The 20,764-nt window shown below is 50.7% G+C and overlaps 8 protein-coding genes across 8 annotated transcripts; 4 read left to right on the top strand and 4 right to left on the bottom strand.

The window, feature by feature from the left end:
* Window positions 1-1,271: 1,271 nt before the first annotated feature.
* BDW70DRAFT_29876 (uncharacterized protein) lies at window positions 1,272-3,207 on the bottom strand. Its single transcript, XM_073743708.1, has 2 exons — window positions 2,260-3,207; window positions 1,272-2,209 (listed from the first exon to the last, which is right to left on the bottom strand). The coding sequence occupies exons 1-2, from the start codon at window positions 2,762-2,764 to the stop codon at window positions 1,383-1,385; spliced, it is 1,332 nt and encodes a 443-aa protein (XP_073590778.1). The 5' UTR covers window positions 2,765-3,207; the 3' UTR covers window positions 1,272-1,382.
* Window positions 3,208-3,270: 63 nt separating this feature from the next.
* BDW70DRAFT_145626 (transferase family-domain-containing protein) lies at window positions 3,271-5,257 on the top strand. Its single transcript, XM_073738453.1, has one exon. The coding sequence runs from the start codon at window positions 3,601-3,603 to the stop codon at window positions 4,975-4,977; it is 1,377 nt and encodes a 458-aa protein (XP_073590777.1). The 5' UTR covers window positions 3,271-3,600; the 3' UTR covers window positions 4,978-5,257.
* Window positions 5,258-5,410: 153 nt separating this feature from the next.
* On the bottom strand, window positions 5,411-6,445 carry BDW70DRAFT_164949 (SDR family NAD(P)-dependent oxidoreductase; the record flags this gene model as incomplete). The annotated part of the gene is made up of 2 exons (XM_073741603.1): window positions 5,411-5,628; window positions 5,701-6,445. The coding sequence occupies 2 exons, from the start codon at window positions 6,443-6,445 to the stop codon at window positions 5,411-5,413; spliced, it is 963 nt and encodes a 320-aa protein (XP_073590776.1).
* Window positions 6,446-7,537: 1,092 nt separating this feature from the next.
* On the top strand, window positions 7,538-8,371 carry BDW70DRAFT_164948 (serine hydrolase FSH; the record flags this gene model as incomplete). Its single annotated transcript, XM_073741602.1, has 1 exon — window positions 7,538-8,371. The coding sequence occupies one exon, from the start codon at window positions 7,538-7,540 to the stop codon at window positions 8,369-8,371; it is 834 nt and encodes a 277-aa protein (XP_073590775.1).
* A 1,412-nt stretch (window positions 8,372-9,783) lies between these two features.
* BDW70DRAFT_145621 (transcription factor domain-containing protein) lies at window positions 9,784-12,202 on the bottom strand. Its single transcript, XM_073738452.1, has 4 exons — window positions 11,713-12,202; window positions 11,433-11,661; window positions 10,875-11,379; window positions 9,784-10,828 (listed from the first exon to the last, which is right to left on the bottom strand). The coding sequence occupies exons 1-4, from the start codon at window positions 11,963-11,965 to the stop codon at window positions 10,133-10,135; spliced, it is 1,683 nt and encodes a 560-aa protein (XP_073590774.1). The 5' UTR covers window positions 11,966-12,202; the 3' UTR covers window positions 9,784-10,132.
* Window positions 12,203-13,107: 905 nt separating this feature from the next.
* On the bottom strand, window positions 13,108-15,403 carry BDW70DRAFT_167018 (MDR family MFS transporter; the record flags this gene model as incomplete). The annotated part of the gene is made up of 10 exons (XM_073742139.1): window positions 15,014-15,403; window positions 14,886-14,962; window positions 14,785-14,836; window positions 14,562-14,736; window positions 14,476-14,499; window positions 14,352-14,423; window positions 13,785-14,288; window positions 13,554-13,714; window positions 13,340-13,480; window positions 13,108-13,305 (listed from the first exon to the last, which is right to left on the bottom strand). Exons 1-10 carry the CDS (start codon window positions 15,248-15,250, stop codon window positions 13,108-13,110), a joined length of 1,641 nt encoding a protein of 546 aa, XP_073590773.1. The 5' UTR covers window positions 15,251-15,403.
* An 813-nt stretch (window positions 15,404-16,216) lies between these two features.
* Window positions 16,217-17,811, top strand: BDW70DRAFT_154553 (MFS transporter; the record flags this gene model as incomplete). The annotated part of the gene is made up of 3 exons (XM_073739878.1): window positions 16,217-17,140; window positions 17,191-17,637; window positions 17,692-17,811. 3 exons carry the CDS (start codon window positions 16,217-16,219, stop codon window positions 17,809-17,811), a joined length of 1,491 nt encoding a protein of 496 aa, XP_073590772.1.
* A 775-nt stretch (window positions 17,812-18,586) lies between these two features.
* On the top strand, window positions 18,587-20,242 carry BDW70DRAFT_164944 (FAD-binding oxidoreductase; the record flags this gene model as incomplete). The annotated part of the gene is made up of 4 exons (XM_073741601.1): window positions 18,587-18,817; window positions 18,885-19,095; window positions 19,149-19,537; window positions 19,586-20,242. 4 exons carry the CDS (start codon window positions 18,587-18,589, stop codon window positions 20,240-20,242), a joined length of 1,488 nt encoding a protein of 495 aa, XP_073590771.1.
* Between the last annotated feature and the right edge of the window lie 522 nt (window positions 20,243-20,764).

Below are 20,764 nucleotides of genomic sequence, written 5' to 3'. Positions count from 1 at the left end.
GGTATGTGGGTTTGGGTGACGGGTGAGAACCTCTCACCCATGGGTGGGTGAAGGTAACCCGTGGGTGACCCGTGGGCGGGTGGTGCCGAGGTCTACCCGTGGGCCTTAAACCAGCCGATCGGTGTTTTCATCAAAAATATCGAAGCCGATATGCTTCCTAGGCTCCAGGTAGCGTATCCCCCCTAAAACTAGATAAGTCGGAGATTTTCTCCATATCGTTGTTTGACAGGAGTACAGATCCATATTTTCCAGAAAATGTTGTCCATGCACGCTCCGTGGAATCACGGAAATTTTCCGCTGGAATAGCCAGGAAAGTATATTCTGTGCTGATGACTTCTTGTAGGACCGAGCAATGTCTACAATCTGGTTCTGGGAACATGTCAGATTTAATTAGTAGACAAAAGAAAGGGACCAAGACGAATCAGCAAGAAAGCTAGAAAATAACCTGCAACTGGATCGAACAGTTAGGTCTCGGCTGGGAAACGGCGTATTTTACTTTCCCGTCTTGACAAAATTCACCCAGCAGCTCGACATAATCTCCTTAACCTTGGGTCATACGCCGTCCAGGCTGGGTTTGGATGTTTACCTAGTATAGGCCATCGACTTTAGTGCTCACTGTAGTAAGCTGCATATAAGCCACGTGTTGGGAAAAGCAATGTTTTACCTTCTCACAGCTCCAGACGTCAGCTTGCATGAAGCCATGTCCTTGTGCACCTTATGATCTAGTCTAAATTACCTGTCGGCAAGCTGCATGGCTGAGCCTCTTCTCATGAAGACCTTGCTACTGATTTCAACATTGGGTCGTTTATTTCGTGGGTCGCAGATAACTCCGTAAATCTAAGTCGACCATACCATTTCAGGCTAGCGCGTATGAAAAAGGAATAGCCAACTTAGATTTAGCTACCTCCTGGCTTTTTCTTTCCATCTCCTTATATTTTGTTACCACAACACATCGCTATATCAAAAAGTCCATTACTGACAAGTGGTATTATATTTTAGCTAATTCTAAATCAACCATACTATTTCAGGTTAGTGCATTCAAAAGAGGAATAGCCGACTTAGAGTTACCTAGCGACATTTACCACGTCACTTGTGGTCTTGTTTATTTCCAATATCTGCCAGATATGTGCTTGTCAACAGTGAGATTAAGAAAGCAATGATACACACAGAACAACGTACAACCTTCAACGGAACTCTAACCAAGTAGTCGATTCTCTTTCGGATATCGGAAGTGGATGCTGACATCCCCAGTTTGAGAGCTTTGTCAGATTTGCTACGGGATTGAGATGTTTAGAGAAATAAATCAGCATTAATATGGAATCTAAAACAAAGTCTAAGAACAGAGCATTCGAAGTCAACTGAAGACCAAAGGTATCTGGCCATTATCGGAACGACAGGCCATCCAGCTTCCACAAACTCCGCATGAAGTCCTCCGTCGCTTGGCGCCTCATCTCATCGATGTTGTACGACCAGATCTTCCGCGCACGCCAGTCAATCTCCTTGCGAATCGTGGCTGGATCGCGGCCATGCTGCAATTCGTAGAGCTCACCAACGAACCGGCTAGTTTCGACGAGCCACTGCGAACGGTCAAGCCGGATGCGCTCATAAGCGGAAAGGGCAAGGTTAATCAAGTGCGCTTTACTGTGCCTCTCGCTCTGCATCTCCAACTGGACTAGTTCGAACAGACACACAAGGGCAGCAGCGTCTTCAATCCCCATCCCCGCGCCAGCCCCGTGGTGGGGAGAAGAGGCGTGCGCAGCATCACCCGCGAGGCAGAGACGCCCTTTGAAGTAGGTGGGCGCGGGATTGTCGCATGTGTCGAAGATCGCCCACCGGTCTAACTGCTCGGGCAGGAGATCGATGATAGCCCGCGTGGCCGGAGCAAAATTCCTAAAGGCTTTCACTGCCTCCTCCTTCGTGCAGGGCCCGATCAGTCGGTCCTTGTACGGCCACTCGTTGGGATCATTGACAAAGGCGACGATGTTGAGCAGACTTCCATCGGCGACGGGGAAGGTGAGCGCGTGTGCTCCATCGCCGAGATGCATGTACCGACTAGCGGTCTTCTCCTCCCCTAGCACGGCCACAGCTTTCACCATAGGAATGAGGCCGCGGAAGGCGTATTTATGGGTATACCCTGGATACGAGGCAGGGTTGTCTTCGCCAAGGACTAATTGGCGGACGCGGGAGCGGATCCCATCGCATCCAAGGACTGCTCGAATCAGTTGCTGCATGATTATCTGGAGAGTGGAGGAGACTTACCAACATCAGCGTGAGCTATGGTCCCATCCTGAAACTTCAACACTATTTTCTGGTCCTCTCCGCGATCCTCAATTGTGCTCAAGTTCTTGCAGAACTGGGCACAGTCCTCAGGAATCAACTTGGCCAACTCATTCAAAAACTGGGCTCGGTGGCAGCCCTCAAACCCCCGCTCTCCGAGGTACATGTTATAGATGAGCTCCTCTTGGGTACCATTCTTTGCTTCATTCCCGCCGTATGAATTGATCCATGTGAACCAGTCGGTTGCGTTTCGTGAGGCAACCTTCTTGAAAGCGAGGTGGATGCGTGGGTCAACCACTTTCATGGCCCACTCTGCATTAGGGGTAAAGCCTATGCCGGCGCCAACTTCGCTGAAGCCACGAGCTCGCTCGTAGACTTTGACCTTGAGGCCCCGAGACAAAAGACCGACGGCAAGGACTGCACCGGTAATGCCGCCACCAACTATGGCGACGTCCAAAGTGCGCTGTTCATCGAACACGTAAGGCATGTTGCTTTCTTGCTATCGAGGCACAGGGAGATTGGCAGTTGTATATTTATGAGGGCGGTCGTCGTTCTTGTTATTCTTATTGCTTCCTGTTGGTCATTCTTTGGCTGGTGCTGTTGCTGTTGTGTTGAATCAAAGCACTCATCTTAAGTCTCTTTAATACTGCCTTTGGATTTCATGCATCTGTTGTTCATGCCATTGAAGTCCTCTGGGAATGAATTCACTGTGTTGTGAAATCCGACATGTTAGCTGGGTATCCCGCCCAACAGGAGGTGCCCTGGACAATACCGACAACCCGACGCAGCTGGATACGAGGTCTCAGTGCTCTTCACCATCGCCACGACACGATGAGAACATGACGCCGTTGGAATAGGAAATCCTGTCCCAGTGGCTTACCGCGGCCTCGGTTAATTGCCGACTCTTTCAGGCGAAACAAACCCGGTATTAGACGCAGCTGATCCAAAAATTAGATTGTTCATGGCATAGCGTTCCCCGGTATGATGATCAACGCACATGTGAGGTCAGTGTCATCAGGGATTCCCGCATCATTTCTTTCCCGGTACATTTCTTGCATGTTGGAGGCTGATACGACGGGGTTTACGTGAATCCCGTGTCCGATGCAAAAGCCAACTGTGGCGAGCTTCTGCACGGTCAGACGGGATTTATCGCGCCCTCCAATGACCGGCTATCGTTAGCGCCGTATATCGAGGACGTTATAAGAGCCTAAGCGCGATGTTTACAAGTCCAAACTCCCCCGAGAATGAATTTATGGATACATTATTCCCTCTTATCGTTCCCGACTAGAGATAATTTGCCAAATACACGCTACAAGCAACACGATGTTTGATCTTTCGAAATTCCAGGACGACATCGGACAGTTGGCCCGGTTGAAGACATACACGCACCTCCTCCTCTGTTTCCCGCTGCACCAAGAGAACTCTCAAGGTGAAATTGTCAATGCACTGCATACCGCGGCCGACATATTGGCGTCAGCCTTTCCATGGCTGGTCGCAAAGGTCGTGCACGAAGGCCAAAAACCCGGAAATTCGGGAAAATTCAAACTCGCCACATGCGCAGATTTCGAGCCCCCCAACAGCATCGTCATCGTGAAAGACTGCTCCGACATCTCTCCTTCATATGACGAAATCCGTGCCGCGCGTGGGCCCTGTTACATGTTCGACGGCAAAACCCTGGGACCGGTCGTTGCCTTTCCCGAGAGCTACGTTGAATCTGATACGAACCCTGCTCGCGTTTTTGTCATACAAGCGAGCTTCATAAAAGGTGGAATACTACTTGATGCCGCTGCTCAGCATAACTTCATTGATGGCGGTGGTCTCTTCCAGTGCATGCAGCTATTCGCCAAAGCCATGCGCGGTGAGCCATTTTCTGACTTCGAGCTCGAGCAAGGGAATCGGGATCGCAGGACTTTAATCCCGCTACTGGGCCCCAACGAGCCGCTGCTTGATCACTCCCATCTTAAATGCCCCCCCGCTACGGTGGGTCCTTCCAGCGCTGCCTCTCCTGTGCGAGCCCCAGCTGTCTGGCATTTTTTCCGCGTCCCGGCTATCAGTGTCACCAGCATCAAAAACCAAGCCAACTTGGACCTCCGTGCTGAATCTAGTGCCACACCATTTGTCTCAACGAATGACGCACTCAGCGCCTTCCTCTGGAAACGATTGTCAGCTGTCCGGCTCCAGAGACGTCGAAATCCGGAAGAGTTGACCAAATTCTCTCGCGCCTTGGACGCCCGTCGCGCCATGGGCATACCACCAGAATATATGGGTCAGATGGGCTACAATGCTACTACGCGAATTTCGTTCGGCGAGCTAGAAAATATGAGCTTGGGAAGTGCGGCTGCCCTCCTGCGTGCCAAAGTGAAGGAAATGAACAATGCGTACTCAATCCGCAGCTGGACTACGTTTATCGCGCAAGAACCGGACAAGTCAACCATCATGTTTGCCGGCACATTCAACCCGGACACAGACATTGGTGTTTCGTCACTTGCGCATGTAGAGCTTTACACTTGCAATTTCGGTCCCTTGGGGTCGCCGGAGTTAGTTCGTCGCCCGAATTTCCGGCCGTTGGAGGGTTGCATTTACTTTTGGTCTAGGACTGCCAAGGGCGATATTGATATTCTGACGTGTTTGAATCAGGCGGATATTGAGGGGTTGAAGTCCGACGCGGAGTGGGCTGCAAATACTGAGTATATTGGTTAAACGTTGCGCCTGGCTGCCATCCTTTTTCTTTTCCATTTGTTTCCCTTTTTTTATCCTCCAAATCTCTGTGGCTCTATATACCTTCGATCTTTGTTATACTCTCTGGTGTTTTTCATTCCTGAGGTTTGAATGAATACTCTCTGTACCAGCAGTTATTCCCATAGCCGAATTGTTTACCACGAAGAAGCTAGACGTACGTATATCGCGAGTGATTTGACAAATGCATCAGCTGTGTCGAAATAGTGCCTCTCACCTATTCCTTTGGCTTGTGTTGCATTCAGGAGGGCGTACTCACCTTAGGCAGACATATTGAAGCGTACCAGACGCCTTATATCTTACATTACCTTAAGATAAACTCCGAGGGCCGGCCCACTGAATTTTATGAATATTAAATCCATCTCATACGTTTGCCTATACAAAATAATATTGACACTTATGCCTTTCCATTCACCGCGACTCCATTAGTCCCACCTCCAAGCGCAAAGTCAAACTTATTCCGGAACTTATCCAAAGCCACAATTTCCTCCTCCCTCTGCAGCAACTCCGGCAGATCCCACGTCAGGTTCAAATACCGGCCTCCAAGCCATGTCCTCTTCTCGGAGGTAAGGAAAGCGAGTGAGTCACCCGCCAATTCTGGCGTTTCGATGAAGACTAGTCCCATTGTCAGTATTTTCAGTTACGAAGGAGGTGATTAAGAAAGAGGTCGGATTAGGGAGGACGAACTAGGCTTATGGTGCTCCGGCAATCCCTCCGGCCCGCCAATAATATCTGTCGGAACGTTCCCCGGGTGTACGGCGAAACTCGTAATGCCCTTACTCGCGTACTCGACGTTAACAAGTTGCGAGAACTTCCAGAGGCCGAGCTTGGAAATCTCGTAGGCGGAGAGAGTAGGGTTGTACAGGTGTGCTGCTACGGATGTCACGCTCACGACATAGCGAGCGTTGACATCACCCTTGAGGAGAAGAGGAAGAAGAGACTTGGTAACGAGGTACGCGCCACGAACATTCACGTCGAAGACCTCCCACCAGCGCTTTGAATTTGAGTCACCGATTAGACCGTATTCGCCAAGCACGCCGGCGTTATTGATTAAAATGTCAAGTTTGCCGAAGGATTGCTCAATTTGTTTTGTACATTGGGTAACAGAGTCTTCATTGGTGACGTCGAGTTTGAGAGGGAGGAACTGTGGAGGAGGCCTGTTTGCGGACTTTGCGGCCGCGGCGATATCCTTGGAGAGCTGGGTGAGGTCTGACCGTGCGCCGACGGCAATGTTGGAGGCGCCTCCCTTCGCGAAGGAGATGGCCATAGCACGGCCGATGCCTCGTGATCCGCCGGTGATGAAAACGGATTTGCCAGTGAGATTCAGGTGGACTGGGTTGATAGCGGGGTATGTGTCGTTGTGGATCGTGTGGGTGACGTCGTAGTCGCCTGGGCCTTCGATGATATTCGGGGTTCCTCGAGGGGGCGGCATTATGAGGACTTTGAGAATGAAGTTTGAGGAATCAGTAGTTGGCGGCTGCGTCCAGGGGATTGAGTGATTGAGGAGAGGCTTGGGGTTACTTGTTGCTATGTTTCTGCCATATCTACCAGAAGGCAGCTGACTTTATAACCTGAAATTTCCCGGTTGAATGTCCATGTCTCTATCTTCCAAAGCCATGTCTAGTCTCTAGAGACGGCCTTCCGGTTCCGATATCTCCCTCTCCATAGTGGTGAGAGATCTAGAAGCGATGAGTTCAATGTCTACGAGAGGACGCTGTGGGAAGCAGAACTCCATCAAGGGTCACAAAGCACGGAGTTGCCTCACCACAGTCGTAGATGATGAACTCCGGAAACGGGGTACTAATCAAAATATTATAATATAATATAATATAGTATACATGCTAATCTACGTGCCTTTCCGACGGTCGGAATCGGAATCTGAATGCTACTAATCTTTGAATTAGGGTTTCGTGACTGCCAGCCCTCGGGTCGGAGTCTGAGCAGCATAGCCTTAACGTATTAATAAGCATAAGCTCGGAGTTCCAGACAACCACAGCGTGGCATTCCCGTGCAAAGTAGCGCAAGGGTCCAGCGGGCCCGATTGGCTGAGCAATGCAGTGGTTTATTGGATGATTACTTGTTTCAGTATTGCGCTGGAATGCCTGCAGATAACGTGCGATTGTGACTTCGTAGTATGCAAGTTCCACGTGAGATGAACTTGATGGACCGCCTACTGTGATCTCGCAGTCTTTCAATTCCGTCGGCCGTTCTTCCGCAGAATCGCAATCTAAACATGGTCGGGCTATAGAGCCGCTCAAGGAAGCCATCATGGCTCGGAAGCAGTATCCAGGGAAGATAGCGGACTTCGGGACAAGCGCAATTCAATCTATATTGAAGAGGTTCGGATCTCCTGGCATTGCATAAATCCCCTTAGACCCAGGGCTACGGTAACCCATCATTCATCGCATCGTCAACAGGGGGATTCAGACATCCGAATCGCCATTACCTCTATCCTTTGGCAAGACGGTTATGCATTCCAGCTCATAGCAAGCAGACCATAGCCCCAGTTCGGAGTCGAAGCAAGATGCCAGAGCCAATACCCATCCACAGAAGATCCGAGCAAGCCAGGACACAGGAGACGGATACTTTGCACCTTCCCAGGATCTTATGCCTCCACGGCGGCGGCACAAACAGCACCATTTTCCGCGCGCAATGTCGCGTTCTAATAGAACAACTAAAACCACACTTCCGACTTGTCTTCGCCGACGCACCATTCTCTTCTGAGCCGGGGCCAGATGTGACCTCTGTTTACCGGGACTTTGGTCCCTTTAAGCGGTGGCTCCGGTCCAAACCCGAACATCCAATTATGGACCCGAAGAATGCCGTGGAAGAAATTGATGCTTGCCTCTTTAAAGCAATGCGCGACGATGATGCGAGTGGCGCGAGTGGCGAATGGGTAGGTGTGTTAGGCTTCTCCCAAGGCGCCAAAATGGCCGCAAGTCTACTCTTCAGACAGCAAGTGCGGACTCAGATGCTTGGCACAAATTCATGCAAGGTGCATTTCCGCTTCGCGGTGCTCATGGCTGGTCAGGGGCCCATCGTCTCATTGGAGCCGGAGTTATGTATGAATGAGGCGCTTGTTACTGCCTCGGATATTGCACTTTTACAGGCTCCAAGTGCCGCTTGTCTAGCGAAAGGGGATCACGTTCTTCGTATACCGACGATTCATGTTCATGGCACGTTGGATCCGGGTCTTGAAAGGCATAGGTTTCTTCTCGAGACATATTGTTGTCCACGTGCGAGACGGCTCATTCAGTGGGAGGGGGAGCATAGGGTGCCGATTAAAACGAGGGATGTAAAGGCGCTAGTCTGGGAGATTTTGGAGGTGGCTAGAATGACAGGGGCTGTAGGGAAATAGAGTTCTGCAATAGTATTTAGATGGGGCTAGATGTTTAAATTCTGTATAGAATTAGCCAGATTGCACTGTTCGCTGGTTCAACACTTTGATGCTTAGGCTCGATACTCGTAGTCAATGTCTTTGGGCATTCAACTCTCGGCTACGTCATCACTCATCCAAGTGGGAGGGGAGGAATGAACTATACTAGTAGTGCAGTTCGCATCAGCCAAAGACAATCTGTCTTCGTCAGTTATTCTGCTCTATGGCATTTCTACAATTCCCCTGAACAACAGTATTAGGCCGCAGCCCTGCCTCTCGTTTGTAAAGGATAATCAACCACCCTCCCACCATAACAATCCAAATAGCACCGCAGAGCCAGACAGCACCACCTTCCGCAGCAGTAGCGCCAGTGTGTAGAAATTAATAACCTGCGCAATGAGCCCGAAAAGACGCCATGCGAATCCGTCTCATGCTAGTCTTGGGCTACTACGTAGTTCAATGGTGAGTGGCAAACTTGCACTGCCGAGAAACCATCCGACGCTAGTAATGACGAAGAGAAACCACTGATAGTAACCCATACCGATATCCAGTAGCGCCTCATTAAGAAGCTGTGCCTTTGCTTCAAAGGCAGCACCAGACCCTGTCGGTGAACACGATGTGTCGATGACCGGGCCATAGATGGTTCTGTGTGGCTTCTGTGTAGTAGCTGACTTGGACGGCTGGGCCTTCTCGATATCTGCCACAAGTGTAGAGGTTGTGAAAGTATTTTGGGCCTCTATGAATCGATGCTCTTTTAGATAGGTTGAATCAATTAAAATACTCGTACGCATCGTGCACATGACTTTTGCTTTCATTTCTCTGGCCACACTCTTAAAACTACACGCATTTATCTCGGACATCGATTCCGCTTGTCGCCTTCCACGGACTGACCTCCTCTATCAGCAAATTACCATATACTCCGAGGGAACCGAGACCAAGCCCCGGCGCAAACACCGGCGACCGAACCCCTAACATCAACGAGGTATGGACGCAGCTAACGTCAAACGATCAGGAGTTATCTCTACTGTTCAATCGATACCCTGCCATCGCACTTCCCGTCCCAGTAAGGTTTTGGAATCACTTAGCAGCTTTGAACCTCGTTAGCTACCGAGGAAGGCCGTGACTCTTGCCTAAAGCGAATAGGTAACCGCAGTTCCAAGCGTCGGCTGTGGCTTTCAGGGGTAGGGAACTCACGGACAAGAAAGTGAGAATATCTCCGACTGGGGATCTTTGTGATGTACGATTTTCGCAGCAGAGGGTAATATTGAGTGGACGGATAGTGGAACGTTTCTCATTAGAGGTCACCCCATGTTCACCTGGCAAAGAGCACACCTGTTTATATGATCTTCAACCATCCCACGACTATGACTTTATTCCCCCCTTTTCTCACCCGCGGTGAATCATCTAAGTTAAATCATACCTACCCCCAAACTACAAATCCTACAACTCTCAATAGCTAAGAACTATAGCAGGAATACCTAACAGCTCTCCTCGCATCTATTATGGAACCCCCGTGAAGGCATACTGTACATCCATGCCGGCAGCAGCCCGCCCCCATATTCCAATATACCTGAATAGGAAAAAAGACAGAAGAAGAGAAGAAAGCTGGTTCATATGAAATTATTTCGCTGGTTCATTACATTTGGAATACGTGACGCAATTAGACATCGGGAGAGGCATTTTCAATGGCCATACGCACCGGATGCCGCTGGCTTGATTCCAGGACCTGGATGATTTTACCGCCTAGACTATTGACGCATTTGACATTTTGCAGGGCGCGAAAGATTTCCTGGAGTTTGGTATAAAACCGTGTGTTTGGATCTCGGTATGCGTTGAAGAAGTCTGCGCAGAGCGAGAGGGGGATTGGTGTGAAGGGATGAATCTGGGGATGTGAGTTCTCGAACCCAGCTTGTTTTGGCTAGGCCAACAGGGACATGGATGTACCTTGAAGGAATTAACCTGACTCAACAACTTCGTGAGAGTTGCCATCTCCTGGGCGGCCTCGAGAGCAATATCGTCATATTCAATAGCAGAGGCGACCTGGAGCGAGTCAAAGTCGTACGCACTAAGTTCAAGACTGTGGTACAGGTACAAAACAGTCGTTTGGCCGAGCATACGCGTGAACAAGACGACTGGATCATTACTGTCGGCCATGGACGGCGTTTGCGCGGCTAGGATTTCCAATCGCTGGATAAGCGTCGTGTGAATCCAATCGTGGCGGTCGTGGAAATTGCGGATGGCGCTGTTGTACTTGCTTTCTACGAGGGCTTGGTAGTGATAGATGAGGGCGCGGCCGCAGACAGTGGCGACCATTACGAGTTCGGTGAAGGGGGAGCTGAGGACAGGGCCGTTGGCCGAGAAGGCATCGGCGAGGAACTCCATGACAACCGGCTGGCAGGTTTGGAAGGCTACTTCGGGGGCGGGGAGGCGGGAGGTGATCTGTAAATCGTTAGCTTTGGCAGCTTACGGAGAGGAGTGAGTTGACCAGGTGTTCGATGAGTGTGAGAGGCCATTTATTTCGAATGCTGAGGAAGCGATCTAGACAGAAGGCCACCCAGAATGTCCTTCGCTTCTCCTCCACCTCCACCCAGTCATTAGGCGCGAGGATATCCGTCGTCGTGTCAAGTTCAAACAGTCGCATCAACTGCACCAGTCGAAACGCGTATCCCGCGCGCATCCACCCCCGGCGATCGTACGAATGCATGAACTCGTATATAGCCAGCAGTAAACACGCCTGGAGATGCTCGAGCTCGATGGTGTCAATCTCACGGCCTCTTACCTCCAACACGTCGAGCATGCGGCGGGTCTCGTCGTATAAGGACTGCGACAGCTGTTGAAACTGGGCGGAAAAGGAGGCACCGAGAGTCCACATCGCATACTGGAGCGCTTCCTTAGCTTCGCTCTTTGGCTGCTGCGAGTTCCTGTACCTGTACCGGCCCTCATGGATCATCGGTGCGAATATATGTACCCGGTCGAAGTATAACTGGTCCCTAAATCTGTCAATTGAGTCCCCTTTCCCTATGCGAAGCCAAGCGAGGCTTACAGTTCTTCTCGCAGTATGATCGGGACGTCAGTCCCAGAGGGAAACGGCGGACTCGGCGGCAAGCACAAGTCAAGGGCGGTGGAACTGAAAGCCATGGGGTCGGGAGAAAGGGAGAGGGAGGTCATTTTGCTGATGTCAGGGGGAGTAGCATTCTTGCAAATCTCGAGGATCGGTTCGGAGAAGATCATACTGTTGGCTGTTGCTATTGAGAGGCGTTCCTCGATCGCAGCTGGCCCATTGTTAGCTCACAAAACTCCATTATTCTGCTTCAGAGGCTCACTCATTCGTTGCTGAAGCTGTTGGAAATTCCCTTTCTTGGGCCGTTGCTCGCCTCGGGAGTGATTGAACTGACACACGACCCCAGTTGCGGCACACACCCCACACTGAGGCGTCTTGCGATCGCATCGTAGCTTTCGGCGACGACATTCTTCGCAGGCAGCTCCCGGGCTCTGCCGAGGTCTATGCTTTGGTTGCTGCTGCTGCTCTGGTGAGGAGTTTTCCGAGCCTTTCAGCTGCCAGTCTGCGGATTCCATCGTATACGAACGAAGTCCAAAGTTCCGAGTTCAGAACGACTGTAAAAGATCCTGCGGTTGAGCCAAGGAGGCTGCGCCGAGTGCGAACGAAAAAAAAAAAAGAGAAAGACTGTTGTGCACTGATGATTCCAATGCCAGAGGTAAATAGGAGAACCCATCGGTAGAAGACAGCCTGAGAGATGAAAAAGCCCCTCCAACACAGTTTCCATCGCCTTCCATTCAAACACGAGGTCGCAGCGACAGACGATTCTAATCATCAGCACTAACGGAATCAAGTCCCCCCGGGCCATGCCCTGGCCGATGTCCAATCGCTAGGCGGGAAACGTGCGTCGTCTGTTGGTCTAATCATTTTCTTCAGTTACAGCAGACGAGATATCTTCCAATAAGAGGGCAGAGTTTACAAGACCGTTGTCAGATCCTTTGACACCGTCAGATCTTAGACTGCTCTGGGATACGGAGCCTTCCTTGCTCGTTGGGGAGCCCTAAACTAGTGCTCGACTAACCTCGTGACCTTACATTCGTATTTCTCGATCATGATCCCTCATCGTGGCAAGTGCGATAAGAAGTGGCAGTCCCTCAATGGCATGTTCTGATGATAGGGCAGAATCCAAGGGGAGATCCGGTAAAGCTGCAATAGTCCTTACCTTTCGGAGAAATTATCAACTTCTTCAGGAAATGGTTTTTGCCTAAATTTTGGCGCTAGAGGTTGCCCAGAGAGGCTTGACCGTCACGGACCCTCCGGCACGACCCTCCCGTCTGGATCGCAGACTAAGATAAAAAGGGCCTCGGTATGTTCGGAGAGAAGGTCTGAAGACTCCGAGATGAACTACAGGAATCCGGAAAGTACGTACTTGATATTGTTTGCGTCCACTCTGCAAGTCCAATTTGAAGCAGCAATAGATGATGATTCAGAGTTAGTCAGGCAGACCTCTACCACCCTAACACGCAGCAACAAATCAGAATAAGCCTCTAATTTAAATTAGTTCAAGAAGATCAAGGAAAAGGAATCCTGCAAAACAGCACGGACTATATCATCTCGCGCTTGTGCGCGATATCATCAACTCATCAATACTACCCTTTGCGCAACCGCATATGCATGCCCTTGTCCTCACCCCTGTACCCTCCCTGCATATTTCAATCCTTCAGGCGGGCGAAGTCGGCTGCTTGGCCCGAATGTCCTTCCAGCCCATACCCCACGAGAAGATGAAGCAGGCGCACGCCGCCCCGACACAGAGATACATGACGCGATCGGTACTCTTGGAATAGGCAATCAGAACACCCGGGAGATCGGCCGCGGGTACCGCCGACTTTAGGTCTGTTGCGCCGGCTGCGATCACGGTCTGGGCGCTCACGTTCGGGGCAGTAATGTGGCACCAACGAGCGCAGGCTATTGGTGAGAACAGTGTTCGCGAAGCTGAGGAAGAGGGCTCCGAAGAATGTTGTGAAAAACATGGCTAACGCCATGGCGACAGGGATTAAGGGGGGTGAAAGCGTGTTCTGGACCGCAACTACGGGCTGTTCGCAGAGATTGGTCAGCTCGAGGTCCTAGTTGATGCGCTGGCATGAAGCCAAGTGGGGGAGGGTTTACCATTTGCAAGCCAATGCCTTGGCCGAAGCCTGCGAGGATTTGATAGCCTATCCATTTGCCCGTGGAAGTGTCTGGCATGAGGGTAGAGAGCAGGCCATCCGCGATCGAGTTGAAAACCGCTCCAGTCACCACGAACGGCACGTAGTAGCCGAGCTTCTGAACTGTTGACAGTTAGCATCTATCACATTTTGTTTCCACCCTCACTTCAATAATTTCCGGTGTTCGACTCACCAAGGAATCCAGAGAGACCAGCAGCGATGAGCTGGGCGATGATGGTGGGCAAAAGGTACACGCCGCTCATCATAGGAGAAATACCCTTGGCAGCCTGGAAGTAGATCGGAAGGTAATAAGTGACAATATATAACAAGCTCATCAGAAAGCCGAACGTCAGACAGCTAGACCAGACGACTCTCTTCTTCATGATGTTTGGTGGGATCATGGCACGGTCGCCCTTGTAGTTTTCCCAGAGGACGAAGACGATAAAGGTCGCACCAGCACCGACGAATAGACCGATGACTTGAGAGCTGTTCCAGGCATATTCATTTCCACCATACTGCAGAGCCAACAGCAACATGATTGCCGCGGGTGCGAACAGAGCAAATCCGATCAGGTCGAGCTCGCGATGCATAGTGGGGGCCACCTTCCTGGGGTCAGGCTTGCGTGTCTCATCTGGGATGGTGATGAATACAAGCAGAACCGCAACGAGACCACCGATAGGCAAGTTGATGTAGAAGCCTGAGACCACGTGCGGTTAGTCTTTCCTTCCTGGTCTTATTGGAGACTGCGGATGATGCTTACACCACCGCCAGGTTGAGTATTCGGTCAAGGCGCCTCCAATCAGGGGCCCAATGACCAGGCCGAACTGCGAAACTGGGATGGACATTAGCTTCTAGCCATTTACGGCGTAAGAGATTGTACGCACTTCCCATAACCATTCCGATCAAAGCTATTATCAAATCGAACGTTAGCCCTTTGCTCGCTCCTTCAGATGGACAAACAGGCACCTACCTGGTCGTTTATGTAACGGAGCAATGCCGGCAATAATGGTAAACGCGCCATTCGAGATACCCGATACTCCCAAGCCAGCAATGGCGCGGCCGATGATCAGCATCTTCGACGAAGTGGCCACACCGCAGATTAACGATCCAACCTCGAAGACGAAAAAGAAGCCGATATACGTCCACTGCGACTGTTATTATTGCATGATCAGGGATGGCCTCCTCGTTCATACCTTTGCGCTAAAATTCTCATAGATCTTTCCACTAAGAGGTTGCAGAGCCGCACTGAGATGCATTAGTTCAGGCTCTGCCATGCAGGAGCAAGGGGGCTTACCTGGCCAACTGATACGCGCTGCTGTACCAACCCACATCGACAAGGGAATTGAAATCGCGCGTGATGACAGGGATGGCCTGGTCGCTTGTTAGAGCATCACGTGCACGTCAATCTTATTGGAGACGCACTGTAGAGATGATGGATGTGTCCAGCAGCATGAGGAAGGAGACAAGCGTGACACCACTGAGAACGCTGACCAGCTTCCAGCCCTCGAGCCACTCTTGCACAAGCTCGTTCTTCACTGCGCTTATCTCGTTTACCGAGTTCTCTTCCGAAGACGTAGGTTTAACAGAAGCGACGCGGTTTCCGTCGACTCCCTTCTCTAAGGAGCGGTCGCTGGGGGTGTTGTCTGATTTGCCGAACATTGTGCGGTTACCCAAGTGAAGGGCTTAGAAGGCACTTGGATAGGTTTCTGGGATTAGTATATGAAAAGCTCTTTTGCTCGACGAATTAAAGGGCGGTGCGTTGGGGTCGGTTCTGTGGTGCTTTCTAGCTTCTGTTATATATCTCCCTGAACCGGACTTGGAGTTAGGAAAACAACCTCACGACCCTGAAGAAAGCAAGGTCCAGTCCCTGAGGATTCCGACCGGAGTAGTCACACATCCCGGGTCCGCGCTTTGCTCCGATAGCTTGGGGCTTACGGAGACGAATCCTATTTACCGTAGATCAAACATGGACCGACGAATAAAGCGTCAAAGAGATCAAATGAACAGGAGAAGAGGACTTTGATGGGCAGCAGGGTTCGTAGGGCAGGCCTGTAAGAACCCTAATAGTGGGGGTTCGGGAATCCCGAACCCCGATCATCATCGGTTTGGCATCATCCTTATAAATCAATGTTTCTACTAGTATCTCGGCGCCTAGTTTAATCTATTGGTCGGTCAGATTGTCAGGGGATAGCATTGCTGTCGCAGCTAGGCATTTGGCGACGGTCCTTATTAGCTGAACGCGGTATTCACCATCCCAGCAAGTAGTAGACACTTGGAACATCGAGTGCGGGAACACTACGTCGGTATGGATAAGGGACTGCTACCAACAACTGAGGCGACGGGTCTGAAGCCAGTCGCGCAAGCGAGAAGGAAATTATAGACTGTATAATAAGCATGAACCAATCGGATCCATGATCCGCACCTCGGAGGACTGCTCTAAAAACTCCGACAATCCATTCAACCCTGGAATTTTGACGACGCTATAACCTCTCCATGGATATATAGACAGTTCCCAGGTTAGGCTATAAGCCAACCCCAAGGTCGCCTCACCTGCCGTCTTCGCAATTTTTTCTTCTAATAAGTCAAAACTGTCACAGTATTCGCAGTGAGTTTGCCTGCAACGCCATGAACCCAGCGTCTCAAGCGGTGGATGGCCCTCGCGAGTCTATTGATGAGACAAGCCCCCTCATCAGTTCTCGTTATGGCCAGGAGGACGGCTCGACTCTGGTCACGTTCGATGGTCCCGATGATCCGGCCGATCCGATGAATATGCCTGCCTGGAGGAAGTGGTCTTGTGCGAGCATCCTCGGGGCGATGACATTCGCTGCGACATTCTCGAGTGCGGTCTTCAGCGCCGCTGCACCAGCTGTCGCGGAAGAATTCAACGTGGCACCCGAGATGATGTCTTGGGCGACGTCGCTGTACGTCTTTGGATTTGCGACCGGCCCGGTGATCATGGGGCCTGCTTCGGAACTGTACGGGCGCAAGATTCCGCTGTTCCTGGGGTACCTGGGCTTCATTCTGTCCCAAATACCGGTCGGCCTGGCATACAGAATCCAGACTGTGCTGCTCTTCCGCTTCGTCGGTGGTGTCACATCTGCAGGATCTCCAGCTATTGTCGGGGGTTATCTGGCAGACTTCCTTCCGCCTGTTGAGCGAGGCGTTGCTGTTGCGATCTTCGCCGCGACGACACTGATCGGCCCGTCTGTGGGCTCGATTGTCGGGGCGATTCTAGTGGAGAGCTCCCTAGGATGGCGTTGGACGGCGTGGTTGTCTCTCATCTTGGGAATTGTGTTTATCGCGATGGGCTACTTCATCCTCCCAGAAACCTACGTGCCCGTTCTACTGAAACGGAAAGCAGTGCAACTTCGTCTCAAGACAGGCAATACAGCACTGCATTCCGCTCTCGAGGCGAAACCCGTTAGTGCGGCAGACTTTGTGGTACGCTATCTCAGCCGCCCCTTCGTCATGCTTTGCTTAGAGCCGATTCTATTCTCCATGACGTTGTACATCTCATTCACGTTCGGGATGGTTTATCTTCTCTTCATGGTAAGCTCACCTTCCCAGTCGTTCATATCAGACTGATACGAAGTCAATAGGCATACCCAATCAGCTTCGTCCAACAACGCCACTGGGCCCTCATCACTGGCACTCTCCCTTCCATATCCATCGTCCTCGGCATCATTCTCGGATCGGCCTACGTCGTGCACTACACATTAACTACTCTCCAAAGAAAATTCAATCAAGACGGCGGGATCTCCCCGGAGGATCGCCTTCCTCCCATGATTGTCGGCGCCTGTCTGCTCCCCGTAGGACTGTTCTGGTTCGCAGCGACTTCTAGTCCTAGCATCAATGCCTGGCCGCAGATTATCGCGGGCATCCCAACTGGTTTCGGACTGCAGGTCATCTTGCTCCAGTCCCTGGCGTACCTTATCGATATTTACACGACGAACGCGAACTCGGCGATTGCGGGGACTGTTGTTGTGAGGTCGTTGCTCGGCGGTGTGTTTCCGCTTTTGGCTATACCGATGTATAGAAAGCTTGGGGTAAGTGTCTCCAATCCCTGGGTCACAGTGAGAATGAGACTGATGAGTTTGAAGGTATTGTGGGCGACTGGTGTGCTGGGTTTGTGTGGTGTGGTGTTCGCCCCTGTTCCAGTCTTGTTCCTTCTCTACGGCCACAAGATTCGCAAGTTTAGTAAATACGTGCAGAAGGATTAACATAGTATAGAATCTTGCGGGAGGAGTCCCTAGGATTTTCCTGTGAGCTCATGGTGGTATCTAGACTGTGAATAAAAGTGGTTGTATAGAGCGAGCTTTCCGCCGTGTCTAATTTCTATTCTTAGCGCAATGGATACAATGGCTAGAGCTCCTTCGCTCGCTTAAAATGGGTAATTTAATTAGTGTGTATTAAACGAACAGGATATGAGCATCCCCTCTTCAACGCTATTTTATCAACCACCCCCCTGTAGCTGCGCCACAAGGCCTTCGGGTTGCTCGTTTGAGTAACCCAGCAACGCACGAACATTCTTAGATGTATTAATAATTATTTCTTACAAATGGTGAGATCGACATATGTTAAAGTTAACGCTGGGTCAGCCGTAGAGCCTTACTGCTTATTGGGCCCTCGTCCCTGACCCCTCGGCGGGGACTCCTTGTGCAGAAAAGCCAAGTCGGCTCGGAGTTTTCCTGCCAAATGAAGGATCGACAATCCTACAGTAGGAATTCCGCTCCCAGCCGGAGTTTAAAAATAAGAGACCGGCGAATCAGAACTAGCCTATAGTACAGTGGGAGTATATTGCCATATATGACGGCGAAGATATAGTCCCGACCCGTTTCGGGGCCTAGCTTGCCCTAGGTCAGCCCAATATTCTGGAGTATGAGTGTGAATTTCTCTTCTTATTTCTCTCATCATCCCTAATAATAAACACCCCATCTCTCATCGTAAAGGATAACTCCAAGTCTCTTTCTGCCTCGGGGAGCTTAACCGACGAAGATGCTTCTAGGCGACACCCTCGTCCAAACCATCCTCGGCGCCTCTGCCGCAACATCCACCTTGCCGAACCTCACCTCATTATTCGGGCCGCATCTCTCGCCAAAGGCACAGATCATTCTTCCGACGGAGGATAACTTCGCTGCGGAATTAACGCCACGATGGACAGACTACAACCGCCCGACGTACGTCGGTGCGATTAAGCCAGCTACGGAGGGGGATATTCAGAAGACTGTAAGTCTCACCCCCCGGTCCCTTTCGCACTTGACCGGGAGTTGGTTGCCAACAATGTGGGTGCAAGGTTGAAATCGCTACCGAACACGGCCTCCCCTTCTTTACAACGGGCGGAGGCCATGGAATCTCGAACTACAGTTCCTTTAACGGCCTCTCGATCGATTTGAGCAATTTCCGGAATGTGGAGTTAGACACTAAGCGCAACCTTCTGACGATCGGTGGTTCAGCGAAAGTTAACCAGCTTCTTGATATCCTTTGGGAGAATGGGAAGGAACTCCGTATGCCCACCATGCCTTACCCGTATCAACAGTATCGTTACTAATATAGTCAGCCCTCGGCTCATGCGAATGCGTCGGCGTCGTTGGCGCAACCCTAGGCGGTGGAATAAGCTCCCTTCAAGGAGTCCGCGGTCTCCTTCTCGACGCCCTGGAGTCCGTTCGAGTCGTAACCCCCATAGGGGCGCTAGTCACTGCCTCACGAACCGAAAATCCAGATCTCTTCTGGGCTCTACGCGGGGCCGGAAGTAATTTTGGCATTGTCACCTCGGCAACATACAAGGTTTTCGATCTAACGAACAGGGGAGACGCCATGAACGCGGACTTTGTCTTCCCTGCTAGCGCGAATAGGAGTTTCTTTGAAATCATGCGCTCGTTTGATAGCAGCTTACCCAAGGAATTGGGTATCACGGGCGTGGCGTTCTTTAATCGCAGCAGTAATGAGGTAACTCTCTTAACTCCTTTCAATAATAAGAGCTAATGAAGGGTATAGCCTATTATTGCGGTGAATGCAATCTACTACGGCCCTCAATCTACAGGCGAACCCTACATCCAACCCTTCAAAGACCTCAACCCCGTCATGAGCAATATCTCCACCGTAACAAGCCGCCAGCTCATGGACGCAGCCTTCTTCAGCTTCTTCGGCGGGAATAACGGCGCCTGTATACCGAACCAGCATATCAATATCTACACCGTTGGTTTGAAGGAGATTCATGTTCCGACATTTGAGTCCTTCTTCGGGGATCTAGACGGGTTCTGGCGGGAGTACCCGGATTATCAAGGACGATTACTGTTGCAGCGATATGCTAATGATGCGGTGCTCGAGGTCGATGACGGGGACGCGGCGTATGCACATAGGGATATTAAGACGTTTATGAATATTGAGGGATTCTATACGGATCCGGGTATCGATGGAGCTGTTGATGCATTTGTTGGCCCAGCGAGGGATGAGTTTGCCAAACATTCTGGATTTGACAGTTATAGCGTTTATTCGAATTATGCGAGAGGGGATGAGGGGGCGAAGGCATGGTATGGAGAGAGCAAGTTGGGAGAGCTGTCGCGATTGAAGCGGAAGTGGGACCCGAACGGTTTGTTTAGCGTGCATAATCCTGTTCCATTGGAGTATCAGGGAGATAAGGAGGAGCTTTAAGTGATAGACTGCGCTGTTAAACGGTTGATGAAGGAGGAATATGAAGGGAGACTATTTTTGCTAGAGGCTTGTTGGAATGTCTAGTTGGTTGGCTCTGTTCGAGGCATCAACTAACGCAGAAATTTCGTCCCACGTCTCCTGGGAACGGGCTGTGCGCGCGCAAGCGTCCAATTGATCTTTATCATCTCTAGGCTTCCGCAAAACCCAAATTGGGTCCTAGATTACGACCCAGAACCCAACCCAGCCTGGGTCTGGGTCGGACTGCTCTGACCCAGGCCCAACCCAGACCCAGTGACTGGGGCCCCAGAAAACCCCATTTAGACCCAGTTTGAACCCAGTTTTGCATAAGATCGTAGCCTTAACATTCATAATTCCAAAATTTAATACTGTTCTTTACACTTGTTCTGGTTCCGCATCTAAATATTGCTTGATATTGCACTCAAACATTGGAAATTTTAGGAAACTATAATGAAACGGAAAAGAAGAGCACTTGTTTTCTATTACTTACCTATAAACTTAACA

This window comes from Aspergillus foveolatus, assembly GCF_047715535.1.
Source record: "Aspergillus foveolatus strain CBS 279.81 unplaced genomic scaffold BDW70scaffold_165, whole genome shotgun sequence".
Classification (NCBI taxonomy): domain Eukaryota; kingdom Fungi; phylum Ascomycota; class Eurotiomycetes; order Eurotiales; family Aspergillaceae; genus Aspergillus; species Aspergillus foveolatus.
This window is presented reverse-complemented; position numbering and strand designations above follow the sequence as displayed.

Coding starts and splice junctions, on each gene's coding strand:
- BDW70DRAFT_29876 (XM_073743708.1), bottom strand. CDS start 2,764: ATGCCTTACGTGTTCGATGAACAGCGCACTTTGGACGTCGCCATAGTT. Junction 2,210..2,259: donor CATAGCTCACGCTGATGTTG/GTAAGTCTCCTC, acceptor TGATTCGAGCAG/TCCTTGGATGCGATGGGATC.
- BDW70DRAFT_145626 (XM_073738453.1), top strand. CDS start 3,601: ATGTTTGATCTTTCGAAATTCCAGGACGACATCGGACAGTTGGCCCGG.
- BDW70DRAFT_145621 (XM_073738452.1), bottom strand. CDS start 11,965: ATGGAATCCGCAGACTGGCAGCTGAAAGGCTCGGAAAACTCCTCACCA. Junction 11,662..11,712: donor ACAGCTTCAGCAACGAATGA/GTGAGCCTCTGA, acceptor ACAATGGGCCAG/CTGCGATCGAGGAACGCCTC. Junction 10,829..10,874: donor TCACACTCATCGAACACCTG/GTCAACTCACTC, acceptor AACGATTTACAG/ATCACCTCCCGCCTCCCCGC.